The sequence below is a fragment of the Bos javanicus genome, chromosome 4, assembly GCF_032452875.1.
Source record: "Bos javanicus breed banteng chromosome 4, ARS-OSU_banteng_1.0, whole genome shotgun sequence".
Classification (NCBI taxonomy): Eukaryota; Metazoa; Chordata; class Mammalia; order Artiodactyla; family Bovidae; genus Bos; species Bos javanicus.
Window position 1 is genome coordinate 43,727,815 of NC_083871.1, and position 17,409 is coordinate 43,745,223.

The 17,409-nt window shown below is 42.7% G+C and overlaps 1 protein-coding gene across 14 annotated transcripts in view; it reads left to right on the top strand.

The window, feature by feature from the left end:
• MAGI2 (membrane associated guanylate kinase, WW and PDZ domain containing 2) overlaps nucleotides 1-17,409 on the top strand; it is a 1,471,158-nt gene that overhangs the window by 1,380,917 nt on the left and 72,832 nt on the right. For 11 of the 14 annotated variants that reach the window (XM_061413833.1, XM_061413837.1, XM_061413836.1 and 8 more), the window contains one exon: nucleotides 4,285-4,423. In XM_061413833.1, the coding sequence (XP_061269817.1) occupies nucleotides 4,285-4,423 (139 nt within the window). Of the gene's footprint in view, nucleotides 1-4,284; nucleotides 4,424-14,073; nucleotides 14,163-17,409 lie in introns of all 14 variants that reach the window. The other 3 variants (XM_061413843.1, XM_061413845.1, XM_061413847.1) reach the window with 1 other exon arrangement.

The window sequence follows — 17,409 nt, forward strand, 5'->3', positions numbered from 1 at the left end:
GTATGTATAAGACTGATATTGGACTGAGAGTGAAGAGTAAACCTTTTTAGCATTTGTGTCATTTCACAAGGATAGATGGGCATCTCCTGGCTGGGCCTTGTTACCTCTGACACTAGGTCCAAATGAGTTTAACCACTTGTGCAATATGCCCAGAATACCTGTAAGATTCACATCTTCAACAGTGGCAGCATTTCCAATTTATTGCCCAACCAGCATCTATCTCACTGCCACCACCATCAAGTTTTTTTCCTGAGCTTGCCAAGATCTTGGACTGTTTCAAACTTCCATTGCTCCCAGTGAGGCAGGAAGACTGTTTCCCTGGCTCCCTGGCTCCCTGGCATGGACAGGGGCTTGGGAGAAACTGAAAATCCTAGACAAGGGGCTAAGGACCTTCAGTTCAACCAGCATCAGAGTTATTTCTGCTTCTAAGGGGATCCCACATGGAATGCTGCCAAGCCCCAAGAGGTCAGCTCAGACTTCCAAAAACTCAATAAAAATCTTCCCAGAGCCCAGTCCTGAAAACCCCACACTGGAGACACTGCACCCAGCCCTGTGAAGCCCTTGAACCCTCTCTTCCTCCAACTCCTACACAATCTTCCAACTCACCACCTCTCCCTGGCTATTTTTTCCTCCCTTAATTCTCATGGCTCTTAGTAAGGGAAAGGGAAAATAACAAATAGTCAAGAGAATGAAAGCATCAAACTTTCTAAGTATGGCTATTAATATTTCTTTCACACCATAAGAATCCTTCTATACAATTCTTGTTGAAATGTCAGTCTTGGGAGAGAAGTATCCTCAGGCAGTGGTGTCTGTCAAGGTTTGAGTTTTGGATCAAGATTACATATAACCCCCTCCCCCCGTGGGTCTCAAGATGAGCTGTGTGGAAATGCTTCATTCATTCATTTACAAGTATGTACAGTGAACCCCATACAAGATAAATAGTCAAATGGGACTTAGTCCCTGCCCTCATTTATCCTATGATTTTTCTTCCCCACGTCTTCCAATTTCTCATCTGAATAAACACCATGACCACCTCACAACTTCAGCTCCATTCCTCAATCTCCTACTTTCTCTCCAGTCCACTCTTCATACTGACGTCTCAGGGAAATTTCCAAACACCACTCTGTTTTCCTGGTCAGCTTGCCCCCTGTTCAATATTTTCAGTGCTTTACTGTTGCCTTTAAAATAAAGCCCAAACCCCTGAGTAGCAGAATTAACTACCAGCAGTTCCCCCAAATATACCATGCTCTCAGATCTCAGGCTCTTTGCATATGCTGTCCTCTCTACCTAGAATGTTTTTCCTCTTCCTTTACCAAAGGAACTCCTGCTGATACTTCAGAATCCAGTTGAGATGTCAGTACCTGTAGGAAGCTCTGACCACCAGCCACGTTTATTCCAATTTAGATGGCCCTCCCTTCTCTTTCATTAGCACTTTGTGTACACCTCTGTCACAGCAAAAATATATTGAATAGTAACTGTCTTATTTACCCACTTTCTCCCCAACTAGACTGAGAATGTGTTGTAAATAAAAACTATACTTTTTGTCACTGTTTATCCGATCTCCCAGTAGACTGTCCGAAACATAATAAGTGCTCAGAAATTGTTTGATGAGTGAAGAAGTTCAAAGTCTAAGAGGGAAGACAAAGAGGCATAATTCCCTAATGAGGTGTGATAGATAACAGAGTGGGGTGCAGTGATAACTGAGCAGAGGGATTGCATACTTCTGCTTGAGGAGAAGACAGGGTCTAGGAAGTCATCCCTGGGGAGAAGAGCTTGGGTTGGCCTTGAGGGAAGATTAGGAAGGCACCAGGCCTGTTGGGAAGACAAGGCAAGGAAATAGTGGCATATGGAAGGCCCTAGCCGCCTCGGTGAGTATGATGCATCTGGGGAGATTTCCCTCAGAAGAATGCTGCTGGTGACCATGTGAAGATATTGGTGGGAGTAATCCAGATGGAGGCAGGAACTGAACTAGGAGCTCAACAGGAGCCCCAGGTTTCTATCTTGGGTGAATGGTGGCGCTGTTGTCCAGGATGAGGACTTGAGAGGACAGACTATCTGGGGAGAAAGGTGGTGAGCCCGATCGACTGGTGTTGAGCTGCAGTGGCCTGCTGGACATCCCAGTGGAGGAGATGTTTAGCAGTCAGTCAGGTATGTGAACCTGAAGAGAGTAGCCAGGAATGAAGACTCTATTATAACAGCTTCACTGAAACCTGTGCTTTACTTCTACGATGTGATGCTGGGTCTTGGGGTTTCAGTCACAGGCGAGGATTGCTGAGAGAGGGTTAGTTGGTCCCACTTCTGCCACTGGCTTGGATACCTGACCTCAGGCTAGCTGCTGGACTTCAGGCTGTGCCTGCTGCCTCCTGGGAAAGGAGACCGTAAAGGAGACCTGAAGAAAACTGGTGCAAACCTTGGCCCTAAGACAAATTAATTTTGTCCTGTCTTTAGTGATTCTTCTATGTGGAGTTTGTGCCATCGAGGCCAGCCTCTTCCACTGCCTTGAAACAGTGCTTCCAAAGGCCACCGAGTACACGAAGTGGGGAGCCTTTACTTTCATTACACTGAAGTCCTGGCCCCTTAGGGAATCCGATTTAGGTAGAGGCATCATTTCCATGGGCTTCCCAGATGGCGCTAGTGGTAAAGAACCTACTTGCCTGCCTGCTGATGCAGAGACGTGGATTTGATCCCTAAGTCAGGAAGATTCCCTGGAGGAGGGCGTGACAACCCACTCCAGGATTCTTGCCTGGAGAATCCCATGGACAAAGGAGCCTACAGTCAATAGGGTCACACAGAGTCAGACATGACTGGAGTGACGTAGCACACACACAAGCACATACATCACTTCCTTACTATAATAAACATGTGTTTATTCCCCCCTCCTCCCACTTTACTCTACCCTTTGGCTGTTGTGACAGCAACTTTTTGTTCCTGTTCCGGTCCAGCCTATAGCACTCACTTTGATAGTGCTCCCTTAAAGGGGGCTTATTTGCAATTCTGTCTGCATTATCAAGTTCAGGAACCCACCTAAAATAGCATTTCTGCAAAGCAACTCATTGTGCTTTTCCTGGCTAATTTGTCTTAAGTGACTTGCACTGAAATGAAACATATTTTAATTTAAAGGTTCCTGACAGTAATAATACTGTGGGAGTTACATGGTGTGCTCATGGTTGAACCTCTTTTATTCCAAATATCTATTGACAAAGGATAACGGGAGCTGCTTATGGAACCCACGCATGCTCAGTTGTCTCAGCCATGTCCAACTCTTTGCAACCCCATGGACTGCAGCCCCCCAGGCTCCCCTGTCCATGGGATTCTCCAGGCAAGATTACTGAAGTGGGTTGACATGCCTAGGTATTGTCAACAATTCAAGAGGAATTGGTATTTAACCAAAGAGTTTCTGACAGTCAGATGTGAGAATGGCAAAGATTGAGCAAGGGCATTAGTCATGTATGGAGAATGGAGTCATTTTTAATTCAAAGGACTGTGATAGAAAATTCATCATCAAACTTGAGAATCAACCAACCACTATTTACAAAGAAGGCAATATCACAACATCACCCAGGGAAATGTAAGTAAATGATGCATAACAAAAATTCTCAGAGAAGCCCAAAAACCAATCATTCCACCCAACACACTGAATTAGATCCTGCAGTGGCACCCCACTCCAGTACTCTTACCTGGAAAATCCTGTGGACGGAGGAGCCTGGTAGGCTGCAGTCGATGGGGTCGCTAAGAGTCGGACACGACTGAGCGATTTCATGCATTGGAGAAGGAAATGGCAACCCACTCCAGTGTTCTTGCCTGGAGAATCCCAGGGACGGGGGAGCCTGGTGGGCTGCCGTCTATGGGGTCTCATAGAGTCAGACACGACTGAAGTGACTTAGCAGCTTAGCAGCTGTGTTCAATGAAAAGTCCTTAAAATATTTACTTCTTGACTCAAAGCGAAGATGCCAGCTTATTTTGAATTGCAGCATCAAACACATCCCCTAATTTTTTAAGAAAATCCTAAATAGTTTAATTATGACCTCTGTCATACTGGCTAAATATAAGTGACATAGCATCACAACCTTCATGGTCTAATATTTGAATTTCTACAAAGATAAATAAAGCTTGGTGGTCAGATTCAGGATGCAGCCAGGGATTAGCCTCTACTAAGGAGCAGCAAGCTGCAACCAAGCCTTTCTGTTGCTCTCTGGAAACTGGTCATTTATGGGTGCTTCTCTGTTGGAAATGCAACTTGAATAAAACCATCTTTGGCTAACGTGATGTTTCTTTAATTAACAGGTAGGAGATCAGATCATTGAAATCAATGGGGAGAGCACAAGAGACATGACCCACGCCAGAGCAATAGAGCTCATCAAATCAGGCGGAAGGAGAGTGAGGCTACTGCTGAAGCGTGGGACGGGACAGGTCCCAGAGTATGGTACGTTTCACATTTTGATTCATGTCTTTTCTGTCTCTTCTGTGCCCATAAATGCCTATGCTTATTTATAAAGCTACATAAGTTCTCTAATTCTACCTAAATATATATTTAGTGATCAGTGGACATAGATCTATACACATGTATATTTAAGGACAAGGTATATATTATATGTTTGTGAGCTCTTTCTTTTGCTCCCTTATTTAGGTAATGTTGAAAATAGCAAATGTAGGACCTTTCAAGGCATCTCTGAGTGTGCTGGGAGATCTGGCTAAATTTATATATTGGAACTTCTGTTATTTGACTGATAGTCCTCTGTTCATTTGAGTCCACAGTAATTTATCAATTATTTCCTAAAATGACTCATGCATCAGACTGTCCTGTGGGATATGTAACCTGAGCCAAGGGACCAGCAAGACCAAATCTTCAGGCTATGAAGATTAAAACATAAACTTCAGTTCAGGTAGTGGTTGCATTGCCTTGGAGTTCAGGGATATTCCAAAAGTTCACTCTTATGTGTATCTAGATGCTTGTGAGGAAGGCTTTGCAGTGCAATTTAATTCATAGATTTGCCTTCGGAAGTCTTTAACAGTGTTATTTCCCAAAAGCCCATTTAAGGTACAGCCAACATCATTACCCTAGTATATCGGAAACTGTTATCTGATGTTTACATGAGAAACAGAGAAACCTTGGCTTGTCTTTAATCTCAGGGAGTAACAGAGAGACAGACAGACATCAGTCAAGAGTAGCACAGATAGTAAGTGTCTGGATTAGGGAAATAAGATCTAACCACTGATCTGAATAAGTAGCTGAGGATGTTGATCTAGATTAAATTGACTCCCATTTTCACTCTTCCATTCTTGAAAATCTAACTAGTACTTTTTCCTCTTAAACTGTGCTTTCTGCCTAAGTTACCTAATAATTGACTGAATGCTTATTTAGTAGGACAGATATAATCCTGAATTCAGTTTAAATATCTGAATTCAAAGGCCCTTAAATTCTTTATGTTTCCAGGGTCTTGAACATACTGAAAGCCTACAAGAAGGGCTGGCAAGTCCTCACATTAAGAGTAGGGCAGCATTTAGAAGTTTCTAGGGCTGACCATATGCCCAGGGAAATATTTCATCCCAGCTTCCCATTCTTAATACTTGGATCTAATAAAATATTTTTAATTATTAATATTAGCAGTAAGCACAGACTTGAGCCTGTTCAATGGCATTGGCCTTCTTCCCTTTGTAAAGAATCTGAACTCTTGAAATAAAATCATTTTTTGCACCCTAGGGCATGAAGGGATTCTGTAATGTGAAACCAACCAGTGAAATTCTATCACTTCTACAAAAGACCTTGCTTTCAAGGTGTGTTTCCTTCCATGCCAAGACCTATTATCTATACCCAGGAATTCTCATAGAATTAATGTTGTTCTTATTGTTCTAACAGATTAATCTTTAAAAAGTTAATCTGAATAACATGGCTGTCCTGAACTTTCTATTCTTTTTGTAGAATCACTATTTGGTCCTTATTCTGAGCACCCACCACACCAACTGCTGCTCTACAGAGAGCAGTTAAAACAGTCTGTCGACCAACATGTGGCATAACTCAGACTGTGATGCGTCAGCACGAAGCTGCCTCAAGGCAAAAAAATAAAAATATGTTTCTGAACAGCATGAAAATTCAAGACCATGTCAACATTATCCCATTAATTCTTAACATCATCTGAAAATATATAGTTAAAGTTAAATTCTAAAATTAACCAACACAGAGAGTTTGTTAAATATCTGGACACACTTTTGAATATTAACTAATATTGTTAACTCTAGCAGTATTGCAGAATTTCTTCTAAATAATTTCTTCTAAAATGTAATATAAAAATCATACACACTGGTAGCAGTAGAGCTTGTCAGCTACTTTTGATGTTAGATTTGACATGGATTGTGACTGTAATTTTAGAGATTATGTCATAAAAGAACAAATTTAATAGAGTAAAGCAATCTCCTTTAGGGAAGTAAATGAATAGTTATAAACTAAGTAAACATTAGTTCTTCAGGAAACTCTAAACCAAAATTATGGTTTGGTTGGTTCGGTATGGTTTGGTTATTTGCATGAAAAACCAAGAAAGTAGGGATCAGATCTGCATTTTTGAGGATAATTCCATCAAATGATATTTCTGGAACCTCACAGTGCCTCATGAAGGAACTGTTTTAGGGGTCCCCAAGGCCACCCCACATTCAGGTATTTGCTTATAGGACTCCTGGCACACAGAATATAGTTGTGGTCACAGCTCAGATTTATGACACTGATGTATTAATAGTAAGGATACCCAGTAGAATCATAAGGAAGAATAACACAGGTAGAATTGGAGGAATCCACATGCAGGCTTCCTTCTGCTTTCTCTGTCTCCCATGAGGGGTCACCCAGAGAGCATTCTTCATGCAGCAATAAGAATGCAGCAGCATATGTGTGATAATATTGCTGCCCTGATGGTATGGCTGCCCTGGGAAGCTCATAAGAGACTCAGTGCCCATGGTTTCTCCTGGAGGCCAGTCAAGCTGGCACCCTCTGCCTGGCACGTACCAGAATCCCAGACTCCCAGAAGGACAGCAGGTGCTGAGCATAAACCACATTGCTTGAGCAAACAGTTGAGATTCAGTGAGAGACTTGTATCACTTAGGAAAGGTTTATATTAGTGAGGGAACGAATTACCAGTCATGTTCCCGGATGCCAGCCCAGAACCAGACTGGTGAGGAGGCCTTTCTGAGGTATCAGTTACAGCCCTGCTCTGGACATGCATTCCGGTACCAGGAACAAGCCACAAAGTGGCCACATTCACAGACTCTATAGATGCCCCCAGTGTCTGTACTTGCAGCTAAGGAACTCACAATTTCTCCAGCATCAGTTAAATCGACTATCTCATGACAAAGAATTTTTTTGTCCAAGATAGAGTATATTTTTATTAAGGTACTTTTATGAAAATTTTTATTAAAATATACTCTAGTCTATCTTGGACATAAAAAAAGTGGGGGAGTGGCTAGGGGTGCAGGTAACAAAACAAAACAATAGCAACAAGAGCAGTGAAAGAAAATGCTTGGACTTATAGTAGATGTAACCAAAAATAAAATCCACTTTGTCCAAATGCACCCTAACGACAGGAAAACTGATTTCTCTGTCAACTATGAGTTTAATCCTATGTTTGTTTCCTTTGTTTGCCCTTTAAGATCCCAAACTTGGCATAAAATCCAGTCTCAAAAGATTGTTAAAGGGAGTTTATCAGAATCTAGAAGAGACTTTACCAGTTAGGGAAGTGTTCAGGCTTAACCCCGCCCGGGTGAGAGTGAACTCTGAAGGTGAAGAGACTGGTGAACAGCAGGCTAGGAAGGGGTTTAGGTGATAACCCTCAGCCCTACCTCTGATACCTGCAGAATTCAGAATTCAGAACAGCTCTGAAGCCGTCCCTTATCTGGACTTTTGGACATGTCAGGAGAAAGCTGATCTCAGTCCAGAGAAATACAAAAACTCTGGCTCAGAGTCCTTAAGGTGGTTTGTGACAGAGAGATAAGCACAGGTACAATGGGAAGAAAAAATTACCCCAGGTAATCTGTCAGATTGTTGACTAAACAAAGTCAGTGTGAAGCCAAGTGAGCTGAGGAAGGGAATAAATATGCTGCAAACACGCCATCCATAATTACCATGAGACTAATCGGCAGACACACCTCAGCCGATCCAGAGGCAAGAATAAGCAAAGGCAGCCACTAGCAAGCATACTGGCTGCTCACAGAGGTGGCTGAGCAGCTGTGGCAGGGGAGGGGAGATAATAAGGGCTTCGAAGGAGAAGCTGCTTTCATAGTTAAGTCCTTGAAAGAGCAGCTCAGGAGATGGGCACTTCAACTGCACTCTAGTCCTTGGGATAAGAATTTGTTGATTGTAAACTCAACGAGAGCTTGGGCTCCCCCTCCCCTGACACATACATCTCAACACCTGCCAGGAAGAAGGCAATTTGATGCTACCATACTGAGGAAAGGATCAAAAACGGATGCAGCAGAAGCAAGCGGTGCCCTCCTTAACACTGACTGTTGCAGTTCCAATTAAATCTAAAAAGTCTAAGAGAAAAGAAAACAGGGATCCTGATTCTAAAGCTGCATAGGAATGTATTATGCAAATAAACTCCTTCATCAGCATTCAGGGATTGTAAGGAATGTTCACTTGATGTATACACTGAGCCACAGAGCCAGGGCCTTGGTAAACAGAAGTGCCACTGGATGAAAAAGATGTCCTCCACCGGCAGTTCAGGCCAATGCAGAGCCTTCCCCGGTTATACTTGCTGTTCAGAGCTCATCAAAATTAAAAAATATATATATATATATTATGCCTTCCATTTTTGGTTGGTGGTCTGGCCTGTTGATTCTCTTAAGCAGCATTCCAGGTCTTTATGACAAGAATGCTGAAGTAAGTTTGATTGTAAATGGCCTCAATCGTCTTAGGAGGCCAGACAGGGTTCCCAGGAGGAAGCACAATTCTCAGAATGCCTAGGGACAATTAACACTAATGCCCACATCTCCCTTTGGGGAAAGAAATCATCAATCCATGAGTTAGACTTCTTCCTGCACTACCATTTTCAAAGTTAATTGCATCTTTGATAGGTGTTGACTAATATAAGGCCTATGAGAAATGAAATTGTTTACGTTTTATAAGTGTAATAAAATGCATTAGGTAAGAAAAGATCTGTTTGAACCATACTGCATTCACACTCTAGCTGAAGAAATGAATGGGCTAAATAGTTAAAGGTCTTCCTTTAATCGGTAAATGAAAATGATTTACAGTAGTATCAGAGCAACAGATTAAGCTGTACCAGTCTCTACTTGTATGGCAGTTAACATTATTTTTTCATGTATTCTTCTTTAACAATGTGCATTGGCATGTGGCTGTTATAAGCATGCTCCTATAATCTTGTTAACAATTATTTGTTCAAGTCCTTTCTTCCTCTGATCATACAAAGGTCAGCTCTAGACATTGTACTCCTACCAAATAAATATTCCATATGAGGTGAGGCAGATCCTGTAATTAGTATCATTAATTAATATCACTACTATTTCCTCAACTGAATCAGGATTTTCCTGAGCACCTACTATGTTCAAGGCACTTTGCAGGCACTGAAAGTAAGACCCAGTCCTGGCCTTCTGTGAGCTGACAGTCTAAAATGAGCATATGTGTAACAGTTGATTTTAATAGAGGGGTAACTAATTAAAATATCTCAAAGGATCTACTCTAATGAAAAAATTATTAGTTTTACTAGTTATATGTGGCTTTAATAAATACATCTAGAGGGTTAAGGATCTTTGAAAAGCCCTTGGCTTCTTTTGTCTGTTAAGCATTTCCTTTGTAATATTTGTACTAATAATTTGTACTTTTCCTGAAGAATGAACTCGCTGAGTATGGATAAATTTCTGCTTATACCTTGGCTGAATTATTCTCAGTTCCAAATTAGTGAGATAGAATTCTCTTGAGCAAATCTGCTGATCGTTGCTCCTCCCCTCCCGTGGCACTCAGCATGGAGCCTGGAGCACTGTAACCTCACAGCCTGAGGTGTCCATGGTACAGACATGGGGAGAGTCTCTGCTGCCTTTGCCTCTTCCTCAGAGACCACATTTATGGGAACTTTAAATGGTTCCATAGCCTTTGCACTATTTCACCTGCATTTTTAATAGGGCAAAAGGCGGCTGGCTTCAATAATAAATTCTGAAATTTAATTTCAGCTTCTGACATTCATGGTTGAGTGTATCTCCCTTTTCCATGAGTGGTTCCACAAATCACTCCAGTTCACCCTGACTGACCCAGACCAGGGAAGAGGACAGGCAGTCAGGCAGCACTCTGGCTGCATCCTGCAGAGAACAGAGTCCTTCCTTGGCTAGAAGGCTCCAGACTGCTCTCTTCAGAATTTAGGGAATCCCAGGAAATGTTCAAACCATGAAACTTCCAATAGGTTCCTGTTTCATGGAGTCATACCCAGGGGCTTCCTTGAGGATGCCCAACTCTGAAATTCTTTTCCCCGCTGCTCAGCCAAAACCTCGTTTATTAAGGTGCTTTAAAAATGAGGGTGAAATCCCATTTCTTCATATGTTTTATTGGAAACCCTGGACTATGATGATATTCCTTCTTGATAGTCTTTGCAACATACACTGTTCTCTTTCAAGATATATTAAGTGACCCACTTCCCCCAGTCGACACTTGTTAGGTATTTAAGACTCTGATAAAATATATTAGACCATGAAGTAACCAAGAAATCAAGCAAGAAAAACCAGTTTTGCTCTTGAGGTCTGACCTCCTTTCAGTTCCTTAACAGTACATTGTTGGAGGAGACTAATGAGTGAACAGCTATCTTTCCCAAACCCCACTGAGAAGGACTCCACATGCATCTTGGAAAACCTAAAAAATCCAACTCCTCCAGTAACTCATGCTGGACAGTTGGATTTAGGTTCTGATAAAACTTTCTCTTGCCTCCCCTAATATGAAGCTGAGCTCTCCTGGGCAAGGGCTGCTTCCACCACAGTCCAGGGAGAAGGTAGCCTCTTAGATGAAATGCTGATGAGTTCTGTAAGACCATTGAAATAGATCTCAGAGAAGTCACAGAATCAAGAAAAGGTTTGTTTGTTTGTTTACATGGTGAGCAGAGAGTGGGTAGGAGTGGAGATCAAAGTATTAAGGTTAAGAGGAAAGAAAGCTCACATCATGGTTTTACATCTGCACACACACATGCACCATATGTGTGCACACACACACACACATATACATACACACAGGATTGGGTCGATTTGGCCCAGGACTCTGTATTTTCCAGTGTCATCTCAGGTAATTTCATGCCATGGGGATGGCTGGCTTTGTCTCCTCTAGCTCTCCTGTAAAGACCCGAGGAGTTTCTCGTCCTCTCTGTGTCTTTGTGGACCTCTCGCTGTATGAGCCTCACCCCTCAAGCCGGCTCACCCTTGGCCATCAGATCTGAATCACTCTCCATTCAGGCTTGCAACCGTTAAAATTAAAGAAAGGAGATAAGATTGTCTTCCCTTTTTTCAGTCTCAGGCTTTTGTGACAGTCTCAGCTCAGCTCCCACTCAGCTCAGTGTCCCTCCTCACTGAGACAGTCACCTGTGTTCATAGCATGATGGTGTTGATTCAAGTCAAGCTTGTGACCCCTCAACCTCTCCCATTATGAAGCTGGTGCTAAATGCCAAAGCCATTTTCTCCACTGTCTGATTGTTCTCTTGTCTCAAACTAGAGATGATACAGAAGATGTTGACCCCTATGAGGGAGTTTTCTAACAACATCCTGTTATCCAGGTGCTCAGAGTGGAGTTTAATATCATAAGACAAATTCTTGGGTAGATCCAGCTAACCGCTACAACCAGCAAACATCAAGTCTCCAGAGCAGTCCTTAAGCTCTGGAGTCCGTAAGTCCTATCCCAGTGTTCCCAAAGCAAATAATTCATTTTAAACTTAAGTACTAAAAACCCCTCATTTCTAGTGAAAGAAATAGTCCATAAGGTTGGATTTTTTTTGTTGTTATTTGAGAATTCTGCCTACAACTTTGCTCACAAATAGGGTTACCCCGATGTCCTGTTCTGACAAAGACTTCCCCAGGTTTTCTTTTCAACCGAACTCCCTCAGATAGGACCAAAATAAGATTATATAATGCCTTACTCCAGGCTTGAATTATATGCTCTAATTGTAGCAAAATCTCTATAAATGGTGAGAATCACACATTCTTCAACGTGCTGTTTGGGTTCAAAAAAATTTTTAATAGAAACAACAAACAGACACTTAGCCCGGACTAAACAGCGGTTTACTCTAAGGCAGCTCCCACATTTGCTTAGAGAGGAGCCTGCATTTACACTCCCGTCACAAGGTCTCTCGTGTTTTTATACACAGTCTCCAACAAATAGTGATTCTCATCAGGACCCTGGGTTTTCAGACTGAACATGGGTTTTAGGACTCATGACGTATGCATCGCATATGCCAAGCACAGAATGCAACTCTGTTTGTCACATTTCACCGTAATTTCTGTTACAGTTTTCACAGCTATTTTCCCCACCATGTTCTGGGCTCTTTTGTTTGACCTCTGGCCCCAACGTTTCCTAGCACATGGATCTTTCAAGCCCAGTAAAGGCCACATTTAGAATTAAATGAGACCCTTTTGTGCTTGATAGTAAAACCACTTGATGTTTTTTGTACAAAATTACTTGCATCTTGGCTAAATGGTAAACTCAGTTAATAATTCCTGAAACTTCACTTCCCTCCTGACATTCGTTGTTAAGCGTTGGTTTCCACACCACAGAGAGCCTCTACTTTCCCTTTAACTTCGAATTGTTTGTCCAGGTGGCGCTAGTGGTAAAGAATCCGCCTGCCAGTGTAGGAGATGTAACAGACGTGGGTTCAGTCCCTGGGTAGGGAAGATCCCCTGGAGGAGGACATGGCAACCCACTACAGTATTCTTTCCTGGAGAATCCCATAGACAGAGGAGCTTAGTGGGCTACAGTCCATAGGGTCCCAAAGAGTCGGACACGACCAAAGCAACTTAGCACAGCGCACCCCTCAACACAGCTGTGCGGTGAAAAACACCCCGGGGGGTGGGGGGGGAGTGGGGAGGGGTGCATAATGAGACATCCGTGTGGGGGCACTGTCTCTTTTGTGTGTTGAAGCACGTGGAGCAAGTTAGGCATTGAGATGGGGGCTGGGGGAGGGGTGGTATCATAAGAATATACTGGCAGAGAGGGGAGCAGGCTCCCAAATGTCTGAGCTATGTGGACTCAGTGCTTCTGATCCAGCAGCCCCACGTCACCTGTACCTCACACTGTACGAAGCTAAGACAACATGGCACTGAGTGCTGCAGGGACTGGTTATTACATCTCCCAGGGCCTGTCTGGTGGAGACCACTGACAGCCCAGAATTTCTAGTACCGTCTTTATGTCAGCAAAGAACTGAAGCCCAGGAGCTGAGATAGGCCTAGACCAAGGCAGCTGCTAAGAGGCAGGTTTCAGAGCACAGCCCTTGGACAGGCGAGTACAGCCACGTAGAACAGGCAAAACCTGGCTGTTCTGCAGCTCTTTTTTTCTCCAGAAAACAAATACGGCCAGCAAGTCAACTGTGAAGTTTGAATCTAAATGAGCAAATTGTTACAGAAGAGACGAGCTATAAGAATTTATGAGATTATTAGAGAAAACATAAATATAAACATAGGCAAACCATGGCTTTAATTTGAGGGTTTTTCAAAATTTAGAAACATGATTACTGTGACTTCTCAAATGACAGCTGGTCTCACTGAAACACTCTAATTATGAGAAAATTCTGCAAAAATTCTGATATTATGATTTCAAGATGTTTTAAACATTTGTGCCTCCTTAAAAGCACCTCAGGATGCCCTCAATATTTTGAGAAAAAAAAATCTATTTTTGGAATACACATGTAGCTCAGTCTTTTCACTAATTTCACTTGCTGCATGCTCAATAGGGTCAGCTTTGCTTAAAGTCTTTATTCTTACTGCCTAGATAATTTTTATTCAGCTACTCTAAACGTACTAAGCAATCTTGATTCTAACAGTAATACTATATCTTTGTCACTGGTTCTGTTAATTCTAATGATTGGTCCTAGGCTGTTCCTCCCCTTCCTTTAGGAATGGTACCTTCCAGTCTCTCCATGTGCATGAAAAGTGACAAGCATGGGTCCCCATATTTCTACTTATTGGGCCACCCTAAAGACACGGTTTGTAAAATCTGCATGAATATTATCTTTCTCTAATGAGCTTTGGTTTTGCATATGTTTTTAACTGATGTATAATGCTCTATCTTTCATAGTAGCTTGTCTAATTACTGCTAGAGCTCTGGAAAATATTTATAGCTGAGACCTTATGAGTGGTGAGGATAAGATCTGTGGATTCAGGAAAATTAGAGACACACTCATTCCTGGGTTCTAGCCAGTATGGTCCCAGAAGGAAGGAAGGACTGGGAGGGGACATACAGCAGAGGCAGCGCTGGGTGAGCTCCGCACACACACTTCAGAAAGCAATCCCTGGGCGTCAGTGCAGAAAAACAAAATGTATTTTCTCTCAGCCCACGTTTGGTTTGGCCAGCTCCCATGAGGCCACTCTTTCTACACCAGACGGAGAGAGCCACAGTCATCAGACATGTTAGCCCTGGGAACCCAGAACTGCCCCCAGTGTCTTGCTATCCTCCAGCCTGAGTGTGCCAGTTAGTCATTAAGGACAGAATCTTCTAACTCTCCCTCTCCATACTAGTGATGCACCGAGTTTAAGGGGGAAAAACAGTTATGATTTTTTTTAAGTAGTCCTAAGTTTGTATCTAACGATTTCAAAGTGAACATTCTCATGCTATATTTTAGTGTAACATTTGGTAAAAATTCTTAAGGAAATTAAGAATCCTGCATGTTACATACATATAGACACAAACATACAAATAAAGCAAAATATGAATAACAGCTTTGCAAATATAGTTCAAGCAACTTCTCACCCCTCAACTACATCCCTAGAGCAGCCCCCATGTCCACTATCAAAGCTTGCAGTAGATCTGTGACTACCAGCCCAATTTTTAAAAACTGCAATTTTAAAATGTCAGTTTAACTTTTCAGAAGTAGTTGATACACATGCTCGGTTTCCCCACGGTTTGCCATGGAAACAGGAATCAGACTGACACACTTCTCAGTTCTGACTCGATTCTATCCCCCCGCCTTACAGTCTCCCAGCCATGGCTAAGCATCTCTCCAACAAAGGTTTTTAAGTTGGCCTTCTGAATGTTTTCTGAAATATATTTCTCTATTGTTAATAACACTGCTAGTTGCCATCTAGGACTGGTTTGATTTAAGAATGAAAGGAAATATTATTCTCTAAGTGAATTATTGAATTGGCCTATTGTTGAACATTTCCTTATCAAATACATTATGTGGATATGTGTCTACACACACACAAACACCCTTTCACAATCATTCCCTGAAGATGTCTACAAAGACATAAGTTTTAAATGAATCGTTTCTCTAAAGTGTCTCTCAAGGATAAGTTATTGATCAGGGGAAACCTAAATTAGGGCATAAAGAAGACAGTTGCAATGTACTGGAAAAAATAAAAGCCATGGAATCATTATTGGGGACATCTAGTCCAGTGACCATGCTTTAAAGAGGTATAGATTTCTGTTTCTGACAAAAGAAATGTATATGCTTGTCATATAATTTACTTTAACTAGTTTGCAATCCATGCAGGTAAGGTGTCCTGAATCAATTCACTAGAGTCATTAGCTAAAACCAACAACAGAAGAATTGGAGGGCTCTTTGTGGTCTCAGTTCAGTTCCACCAACATCTATCAGGCACCTTGCTTGGTTCTAGAGAGAGAAAGATTAATGAGAAAGTCTCTCACTCTATGCATTCGAAAGCAAGGAGGAGTGATGGGGAAGAGAATGAGGTAAGGAGACAAGTAAAGATAGTATCAGCAAGGAATGCTAAGAGCCCAAGGGACACAGCACCTGAAATCTGCTGAGCAGACTTGTAGAAGATTCTACTCTACCTAAGAGGTGACATGTTAGCTGGGCCTCGAGTGACAAGTATGATTTCACTTGTGTGGGCAGGAGGTACAGTGGCTCTTATACTGGAAAAGTAGGAAAAGGAGAGGGTCGGACTGAAAGAACATTAAAATGGGGCTCAGTGAAAAGGGCCTTCCATGCTGCATAAGGGAATTTGAATTTTATATAATCATATATCATCAAAAAAATTAAGTGGAAGGGTGAAATTATCTGTATTTGGAATTGTGCCTCAATAGTATTTAAAATGGCTTTTTATAGGAAACTGGGGACAATTAAAATGTTATCGTAAAAGTTGAAGCAAATGATGTGAGGACCAGAATTAGGGAAGTGGTGACAGAAACAGCACATTGGAAACAGATTTCAGAGATACCTCAGGCATTTCATTGATGGAAATAAAGCTTGGTCAATAGTGAATACAAAGAAAGGATTCAGGAAGCAGAGCTGTGGCCAGAGTTAAGTGGAAGATGATGCCGCATGGGTGCAGGAGCAAGTTTAGGAACAAAGGTGATGAGGTTAGCTTCAGATTTGTGAGTTTCTGGTGCCTGGAGGAGCCTTTGGGGAAGAGCCCAGGTGCAGGGCACCAGGGTGTGGTGCTCAAGGGTGGAGCATTGTGGGAGACCTGGAAGGGGCCATCCTGGAATGGGACGAGCTCTCCCCAAGAGACCCTGCTGCACAGAGAGCAGAGGAGAGTATAGTCAGAGAGGAGAGCAGAATCTGCCAGGCACAGTCACATCTGAGTGGCAAGCTAGGGCGGTCTGAGAGCCAGGGATCTCTTCCAGAAGAGGGGCCGGAGGGGAGCCAGGGTGGGGATTCAGGGAGTCCGCAGGGAGAAAGGGAATGGGAAGCAGTTAGGTAACAAAGGGGAGGAGCCGGCCTAGCCTGCTGGTTCAGGGCAGTGCAGGAGCAGAGCACAGCACTCCACTGACGCTAACATTGTGAGGGCGGCGGGAACGGGCCTTCAGCTGCTCCTCTGCAGGGGCCTCCCCACAGGCCTTCCCTGCGCACTGCCCCACGGTCACAGCCACACTGGGAACCCCCGCAGTGAGACCATGGGTGCTCAGGTCCAGTCATGGGCAAAGGCCTGGCTTCTCTGGTTTGGTTTTTCAGAGGGCAGGGGTAGGTAGGATACAAAGATGAGTAAGACACCAATTCTACTCTGAAGGAACTCAGTATGTAGGGAATGTTTAAGAAAAACAGAGTGCTCATTGTTTACAAAAAAACACTCTTTAATCACCATCTTGTTGAAACCATTCTCAAATGTACTGTGTTCCATTCTTGGGTTGAGGCACACAGTATCCTGAAAATGGGCATGCTCTTGAGTTTCCCTTTTCCCCTGACACATTCAGCATTTGAAATCTGGATTTCATCATCAGGACTCCAGTGAAAAGCGTCCCCTCAGTGATCACCAGCCTCACCATAGTAA